This window comes from Tenrec ecaudatus, chromosome 7 (assembly GCF_050624435.1).
Source record: "Tenrec ecaudatus isolate mTenEca1 chromosome 7, mTenEca1.hap1, whole genome shotgun sequence".
Lineage (NCBI taxonomy): Eukaryota > Metazoa > Chordata > Mammalia > Afrosoricida > Tenrecidae > Tenrec > Tenrec ecaudatus.
Genome location: NC_134536.1, coordinates 94,172,114 through 94,181,467, shown reverse-complemented (window position 1 = coordinate 94,181,467; position 9,354 = coordinate 94,172,114). Strand labels below are relative to the sequence as shown.

Below are 9,354 nucleotides of genomic sequence, written 5' to 3'. Positions count from 1 at the left end.
GACCCCCTCACCCCGACAAGCATCTACCTAAAAGCAACTGATTTTTAACAAAGGACCAAAGAACATAAAATGGGAAAGGGACAACTTCTTCAACAAGTGGTGCTAAAAAAAATTGGATCCCCATCTCCAAGAGAATGAAACAGGATCCATAACTCACCCCAGGCACACACATAAAAGATGGATTAGAGAACTCACTGTGAATCCCAAAGATATGAGGATCATTGATGAGCAAATTGGGGTAAACTTGAGGATCTTATTGCAGGGCACATAAGGACTACCTAATATAATAAAGAAATCACACAGTGGAAGACAAAGTAGATGACAAAAAAAAAAAAAAAACGAAATCCAACTCACTGCTGTTACGTCCATTCTAACTCATATTGACTCTATAGGACAAGGTAGAACTGCACCAATGAGTTTCTGAGACTGTAACTCTTTATGGAAATAGAAAGCCCTCTTTCTCCCATGGAACACCTAGTGGCTCTGAACTGTGGACCTTGCTGTATTATCAGTCCAACAAGTAATCACTAAATCACCAAGGCTCCAAAATAAATGACTGGGACCAATTAAAAATAAAGCAGTTATGCACCTCAAAAGACTTCATCAAAAAAGTGAGAGCCCACAGATTGGGGGAAAAAATCTTTAGCAATGTCACAACATGGAACTCTGAAAACTTTCAATAAGAAAAAAAGCAAATAATCTGATTAAAGGATGGGAAAAGTACACGAATAAAAAATTCACCAGGGATGACACTCAAATAGCTAACAAATACATGAGGAAATTCTCATGATGACTAACCATCCAGGAGGTGCAAATCAAAACAATGATGACATAGTACCTCATTCTCACAACAGTCCAATTAAAAACAAAAACACAGAGACAACACATGCTGGAGATAGTGTTCACAAAGATTGGAACTCTTATACATGTTGGTGGACTTGTAAATATGTACAACCTCACCACTGGGGATAAGATTGAGGTTGTATAGGATTTTGTCTTGCTTATATCCACTATCAATATTCATGGAAGGAGCAGTCAAGATCAAAAGCAAGTTGTATTGGATAAACCTTCTGCACAAAACCTCTCCAGAATATTGAAAAGCAAAGATGTTACTTTGAGGACTCGGTGGCCCTTACAACAACAACACAAGTCTTGATTTTAAAAAAACGCAACAACTTGGTATGTATGCAGTCTTGGTGCCATAACCGAGGGATGGCAATGAACTAATCTGAGCCAATTGCATTCTCTGTCCCATGAAGTAACACTTTAACAAAATCACTCAGGGAGAGATGAAATGTTGTTAGTGCCTTGAGTCTGTTCTGACTCATAGTGAGACCTGTTCGCAACACAACAGAACACTGCCCCATTCGGCACCATCCTTTCACTCACTATGCTTGAGCCCATGTTTGCAGCCACTGTACCGGTCCATCTTGTCAAGGGTCTTCTTCTTCTGTGCTGCCCCTTTAATTTACCAAGCATGATGCTCTTCTGCAGGGAAGGATCTCTCCTCACAATATCCCTGAAGCATGGGAAACAAAGCCTTGCTATCTTTGTTTCTTTTTTTTGCCCTCTCCCCCAATCTTTGTTTCTAAGAACAAGCTGTACTTTCTCCACGACAGTGTTTGTTTTATTTGGGCCGTCCACTGTACTTTCAATGTTCTTTGTCAACACCATCGTTCAAATGCATCAGTCTTGAAGCAGCTGGGCTAATTCATTTTAGGAGTGATACTATTCTTAAAGCTCTCTTAATTTATTATTGTTTCATTTCTAGATATCCGGTGCTACCTTGGTTTATATATTTTTATTTTATTTATTAATTTTTAATTTATTAAAAAATTTTAAAAACATTTTATTAGGGGCTCATACAACTCTTATCACGATCCATACATATACATACATCAATTGTATAAAGCACATCTGTACCTTCTTTGCCCTAATCATTTTCTTTTTTTTCCTTTTCTTTTTTTTACATTTTATTAGGGGCTCATACAACTCTTATCACAATCCATACATACACATACAACAATTGTATAAAGCACATCCGCACATTCCCTGCCCCAATCATTCTCAAAGCATTTGCTCTCCACTTAAGCCCTTTGCATCAGGTCCTCTTCTCCCCCCCCCCTCCCTCCCCGTTCCCCCCTTCCTCATGTGCCCTTGGTAATTTATACATTGTTGGTTTATATATTTTTAAAAATCATTTTATTGGGGATTGTACAACTCTTAGCACAATCCATACATACATCCATTGCGTCAAGCACATTCGTACATTTGTCGCCATCATCATTCTCAAAACATTTGCTTTCTACTTGAGCCCTTGATATCAGCTTCTCCTTTCCCCCCCCCTGCTCTCCCCTCCCTCATGAACCCTTGATAATTTATAAATTATTATTATCTTTGTCATATTTTACACTGTCTGATGTCTCCCTTCACCCACTTTTCTGTTGTCCATTCCCCAGGGAGGAAGTTTTATGTAGATCCTTGTAATCGGTTCCCCCCTTTCTATCCCACCTTCCTTCCACCCTCCAGGTATCACCACTCTCACCACTGGTCGAGTGCTATTTTTCTCTTTAATTTGTGGGTCATTTAAAATATTCTGTTAGTTATATTTTTTATTAAATTAGCCAGAGTTAAGTTCAATAGGCTGCAATAAAACAACCCTACTGAGAAAAGAGCACATGGGACTAGGGGATTAGATAAAGAACACTGTGGAGGTAAAGGCTGTTTGGTATTTACAGAATTTCTCTGTATACTCTGCGGACTACCTATCAAAAGATGTTGGTCAAGGGAAACTTATTAAAAAGGAAGATGCTTTACCCCAGACCAAGTGAATCAGAATCTGTCTTTGTAGGGCGCAGGAAATTGGAAATTTGAACAAGGTTCTTTAGGGATTTTTCTGTAAAATTTAAATTATAACTTCGATTTTTTGATCTGCCGTTTTCTCACCTATAAAATAAGGATAGTGCTTATTTGGTTCACCACGTTGTTCACCAACCTTGTTCACCAGGTTGTTTTCAGATGCTGACATAGTGAATGCATTTTATATTCTTCAATAGAAAAGAGTTATGTCATTTGTAGATTTGTTGATTCCAAAATCTAATGTAAGATAGAAATTGTAAAAAGCCAAACTCATGGTTGAAATAATTTGAATGTACAATAATTGCAAATGTGGCTATGTGTATGCATCATGCTAGAAAAAAATCTACTGGTTTTCAATAAGTACATTATTGTTGTTTTTTTTTTCTCCTGGAGAGCTACAGTTGGTTTAGAAGAACTGAATATCATGTAGAGTAGTTGGCGTGTACTTAGGAGATGCGTTCTGTTTAAAACACATACTTATTCACTGGAATAACATATTCAAAAAGCTTTAACCACGAGAAGAACAATTTAACTAGAGGGATAACAGACTTATTCTCACGCTTCTTGTGCATTTTAGCTTTTGGGTTTCAACCGGTTGTAACATTATAAGTTTTTACCTGGGCCTGCCTAGGTTAAACTGGGATGTCTGCGGTAGGATCTGTCTGTTGCCATAGATTAGGTTATGCTGTAGTTAAAATAATAACTGCTGGATTTCAGTAGCTTAAAAATAGAAATTTATTTCTCGCTTATGCTCAACTAAAAAAAATTGTACTGCTAGGTTTCTGGAATGATTTTACCTCGGTTCTTGCTTTGCAAAGCTGAAAGAATTCATGGGCAGACACACTTTAGTAACCCAAGTGACTTTTATGAGGGAAAGGGAAGTTTCAGGTATTAGTGTCTCAAAAAGTACATGCTATTTCCGTACATATAAGGCTGCGCAGAAATCGCACAGGAGTTTGCGAATGAGTGCGAAAAACCACGTGGAAAGATGACCAGAACGAGAGTCCGAAACCACACTGTGGAACCAGGAAATCCCAAGGCCAAGAGGGCAAGCGGCCCTGCTCACCTGTACCCGGGTGAGATTCCCACCCTCTGAGCAGAGCACACCTGAAGGAGAAGAGGCTGTAGGCTGCCCTTGGTAGGCTGTTATCCCCACTGGTTGAGGACGCAGGGTTGAGGGTGTTGGCTAACCTGATTGGCTGAGTTTAGGCACACCTGTGTGATGTCATATGCCTAGGTGGTGTGCAGGTTGAGTGTCACCTGGGCCTAGTTGGTCCTAGTCTGCGCATGCTCACTTTGGATTTTGCCATAGATATCTAATGGGTGCCTGATTTCCCTGCAGCTCCATTATTGGCTCCCCTAGGCAGGCATTTGAGGAGACAACCCCACTTTGTCCCCATTCTGACTACCTAGCAGTACCAGCGGGCAAGTGATGCTACAGGTAGTGCCATTCCAAGACATGTTAGTGGCATGTTCTAGCTGATGAGGTAGAGGAAGAGAACATATAGAATTGGACTTTTGGTAGTTGTCTTCACGTTGGTTCTGACTCACAGTGATCTTAAGTCCAACAGAACGAAACAGGCTCTGTCCTATCTTCACAATCATTGCTATGTTGCAGTCTCTGTGTCAGTCTGTCTGGTTGCTGCTCTTCTCTTTGTCAACAACCCTCTACTTTTCCAAACATGGTACCTTTTATAGGGACTGTTTTCTCCTATTATGTCCAAAGTGAGAGAGATGAAGTCTCACCATAAGTTACAGTCTCTGAAACTCACAGGGCAGTTCTACCCTGTCCTATGTGGTTGCTATGAGTCGGCATCGACTTAATGGTAAAGGATTAACCTGTACTGAACAATTGCAGTTTTTCATGTCCTAGATTGTGCCTCTAGGTACAGCTGAAATCTCTCTCTTCCAGCCCCACAACACCTTCCTACAAATTTATAATCCTTGATAAGGAAGGAGCCCCGTGGTATAGTGGTTATGCACTGGGCTGTGATTCACTTAATCTACAGTTTATAACCACCAGCAACTCTGCAGGAGGAAGACGGGGCTGTCTACTCCTGTAAGCAGTTCCATGGGGGGGTGCGCTATGAGTCAGTATTGACTTGATGGTTTTGATAGGGAAGGAGTGCTCAGTAAGCAAGATAAACAAAGGCTTACTCATGATTACTTACTGATCTGGAGTGAACAGTATTCTTTACATCGTTCAAAGTAGTGCTTTGACTTGGTTTCCACTCATAGTGATCCTATGTACAATGAACTAAACACTCCCTGGTCTTGTGTAATCCTCATAATTGTTATGTTTGAGCCAGTGTTGCAGCTCCAAACATGATGACCTTTTCAGGGACTGGTCTTTCTTGATAACATGACCAAAGCATATGAAAAAAAGTCTTGTCCTCCTTATCTCAAAGGAACATTCTGGCTATACTTATCCCAACACAGATTTGTTTGTTCTTTTGGCAGAACTTTCAATATTCTTTGCCAACAGCCCAATTCAAATGCATTAATTCCCTGTTGGCATTGTCCAACTTGCCATTAAAGTATCATGACTTGGGTCAGGAACACCTTAGTCCTCAAAGTGAGATCCTCGTTCTTCAACATTTTATAAAGCTGCGTTGTGCAGCACCTTAACCCAGGGCCATACATCCTTTGATTTCTTGACTGTTGCTTCCATCAGCATTGATTGCAGATCCAAGCAAGACGGAATCCTTGACAACTTCAATCTTTTCTCCATTTATCATGTTGTTACCTATTGGTTCAGTTGAGAGGATTCTTGTTTCTTCACATTGAGTTGTAACCCATAACGAAGGGTAAAATCCTTGATCTTCATCAGCAAGTGCTTCAAGTCCTTCTCATTTCCAGCAAGTAAGGCTGTGTTATCTATATATCACAAGTTGTCAATAAGCTTTCCACAAATCCGGACGCTGTGTTCTTCTTCATAGTTCAGCTTCATAGAATATTTGCTCAACATACAGATCGAGTGAGTATAGTGAGATGATACCACTCTGACACACAGCTTTCCTGATTTTCAACCATGCAGCATTAGTTCCTGATTCTGTTTGTAGGACTGCCTCTTGTTCCATATGAGCACAATGAAATGTTCTGGATTTTCCATTCTTCTCAAGGCTATCCATAGTTTGTTATGACTCACACAGTAGGACAATTTTGCATAGTCAATAAAACACAAACAAACATCTTCTTGGTAGTCTTGTGTCAGCAATGATATCCCCTGTTCCTTGCCTTCTTGTGAATCCAGCTTCAATTTCTGGCAACTCCTTGTGAGCGCACTGCTACAGCCACTGTTGAATTATTGTCAGGGAAATTTTATTGCATCGGACAGTAATGATACTGTTAAATAATTTTCACACTCTCTTGGTTACTTTGATTCAGAATGGGTACAAATACGAATCTCTTCCACACTGCTGGTCAGGTAGACTGTCCTCAAATTTTCTTGGCATTGATGAGTGAGTGCTTCCAGTGTTTCATCCACTTACTGAAATATTTTACCTGGTATTCTGTCAATTCCAGGAGCCTTGTTTTTCATTAATGACTTTAGTGCAGCTTAGGATTCCTTTTGCATTGGTTCTTGTTCATATGCTATGTGTTAGTCTGGGTAGACTAGAGAAACAAATTCATAGACATTCATATGTGTTTCGAAAGAGCTTTATATACAAGAGCAATTGAATTAATCTGGACAGCCCAGTCCAGATCAAATCCATAAGTCTGATATTAGCCCATATGTCTGATACAAATCTATAAATTACTCTTCAGACTCACAAAACACTTCCAATTATGCCAAAAGCAGGAAGATCACAGGTTAGTGGGTGTGAAGTCTTGTGGATCCAGTGGCAGTGGAAGCATCTCAGAGCTGGCAGGGATCACCACATGGCTTCTCCAGCTCCCAGGGCTCTGGCTACATCAGGGTAGCTTCATGTGGCTTCTCATCAGAAATGTCTCACAGGGAGTGAGCAGAGAGAGGGACTGTCTCCCGCCTCCAGGGAGCAATATAGGAGTTCTCAGAAGGCCATGCCCACAAATAGGCCTCATTGGCTATGACCTGATTGACAGGCTAGACTCCATTCCTTCACTTGTCTGTCTCAAATTGACACCAGATTATGTAACTACCACATGCTAGCACTTGAAATGGTTGATGTTGACCAGTTCTTTTTGGTACAAGACTCCATAGTCCTTCAATTGTCTTTTGATACTTGCTGCATTGCTCAACATTCCCCATAGAATAATCTTTTAATATTACAACTTAAGGCTTGAATTTTTTCTGTTTCTCAGATGGAGATATGCTGAGCATGTTCTTCAATTTTGGCTTTCTAACTTTGTCTTTGCACATTTCATGATAATACTTTTACACTGTCTTCTTGAACTACCCTTTGAAATGTTCTGTTCTGGTCCTGTACTTCACCATTTCTTCCATTTGCTTTATATAGTCCAAGTTCAAAAGAAAATTTCTTCGATCATCCACTTTGGTAAATTTTTTTCGTTTTAGTCTTTTTAATGATCTTTTGCTGGTGTAGTGGCTATGTGTTGGGCTGATAACTTCAAGGTCAGCAGTTTGAAACTACTAACAGCTCCGCAAGAAAGAGACTGGGCTTTCTCCTAGAACGACTTAAAGTCTCAAAAACCCACAGGGGCAGTTCTACCCTGTCTTATAGGGTTGCTATGAGCTTTTCTTTTCTTTATTATTTTTTTAAAAATTTAGGGTTGGTTTGAATCTGTAAGGTCTCTCTCTCCGGGCTAGATTCCAACCTCAGTCCTTGGCTCCACACGAGAAAGAATTCACGCCGAAGCCTGGCTCCTGATCCAAGTGAATTTAATGAGAGTTAAAAGAAGCTTCAGGTTTTACGCGGCACCCATAGGATTCCTTTGACCATGCGGCCTGTCAGAGACTGCTCAGGGTCACGCAAGGATCTCTCTCCCAAGTTTTCCTCCCACAAAGAAGACCAGACAATACAAGCCCCTCTCCCTCTCGGTTCTTGCCTTTTCAAGGATTCCCAGGGGAGGCGTGGTGAAGAACCCAAGGTTGATCCCATTGGCTGAACTGCAATCACCTGGCCCAGGTGGGCTGATCCAGGTTTAACGCCCATCGTGCCCACCGGTGGGAAAATCCAGCTTTGTCCTATGCTGGCTCTCCTGGGCATGCGTCAATGGACATCCCAATTCCCTAGGCTAAGCTACCTAACAAATCTATGTGAACAGTTACCTCTGGGCTTTTAGAATCAGTTCAGCCATTTTAATTTTAGTCCACACGTTTCTGTTTTTTTAAATCCTGAAAAAAAATCAACAAAAATCCGTGTAAATATTATTAAGGATTTCAAGGAGTGTTTACCAGAGTGGAGACTTGGAGCAGTGATTCCGGCAGCTTTGGTCATTCAAAACCAATGCTATTGAGTAACCTTGACCATGCATGACTTCTAGGGTAACAGTGGAAAAAACCTTTCATTGTCTTAGATTTCCATTGGGTGGGGAGAGAAAGTTACATTTTAAACGAAAACATACATTTTAAAAAGAAAAAGCCACTGACACTGAGATAGCACTGAAAAGAAACCCAGAGTGTAGAACACCAACTACTTATAGCCCAGTTCTGAGCACAGCCCACTGACTTTGGCAAGGCTCCACCCACCAGGAACAACCAGCTCGCGCCAGTCACCAGCCCCCGCTTCGCATGCGCACCAGACGCGTCCGCAGCTCCGCCATCACGGTCTCCGACCCCACCCCCGAGTCCCGCACTCGGATTGGCCTGCTACACGAGACCGCCCCGCTAGCGGGACCAATGAGGACGCCCCTGGGGCTGCTGCTCTATCCGGGCGGGGCCGTGCAGCGCTCCGCATTGCCTGCGAGCCTCGGCGGCGGGGAGTCGGGATGGCGGTCGCTGCAGCGAAGGCGGGTCGCCTGTTGTGGCTCCGCGGGGTCGGGCCCGAGGGCCGACGGCTTCGCCTCGGCGGCGGGGGGCCGCCCCGGGCCTTCCTGCTGCCCTCCACGGTCGGCGCGCGCGGCGGGGAGGCGATCTGGAGGCGGCAGGTGTCCCACTTTACTTTCCAGCCGGACCCGGAGAGCCAGGAGTACGGTGAGCCCGGGGCTGCCGGGTCCGGCCCCGCGGACCCTGGGGCCCCAGCCGTCGGCGTCCCGGGCTGTCCCCGCGCCGGCTCCGCACCCCCTTCGCCCCCGCCCTCGGCCGCTGGCTTCCCTGACGCGCTCGTTTGGTATGAGTGTGGTTGCTCCCCCCTCCCCCCCACGTCCCCTGTACCCCGGAGGTGGGCGAGAGGGCCAAGGTGCCGGGAGGCACCCAGAGAACACGATGCTTTTTCTGTTCCTCATCCCGGCTTTCCCAGCTCAGGCCTTATGCATCCCAGCTTGCCCCGGGCTGGAGCCTTAAGTTTAGACAGTGATTTTTACAATAAACAGAGAAAACAAAATATTTGCCTTTGCCAGCTAAATAAAAGCTGAGTAACCAAATTGCGTTTCTCAAGGTCAGAGAACCAGGTT

At 43.1% G+C, this 9,354-nt stretch overlaps 1 protein-coding gene across 2 annotated transcripts in view; it reads left to right on the top strand.

Moving 5' to 3' along the window:
- Positions 1-8,692: 8,692 nt before the first annotated feature.
- Positions 8,693-9,354, top strand: part of BCKDHB (branched chain keto acid dehydrogenase E1 subunit beta) — a 268,641-nt gene continuing 267,979 nt past the window's right edge. Inside the window, exon 1 of one of the 2 annotated variants that reach the window (XM_075554844.1) lies at positions 8,693-8,935. In XM_075554844.1, coding sequence (XP_075410959.1) covers positions 8,731-8,935 — 205 coding nt within the window. In that variant the 5' untranslated portion in view covers positions 8,693-8,730. The remainder of the gene's footprint in view (positions 8,936-9,354) is intronic. The other variant, XM_075554842.1, reaches the window with a different exon arrangement.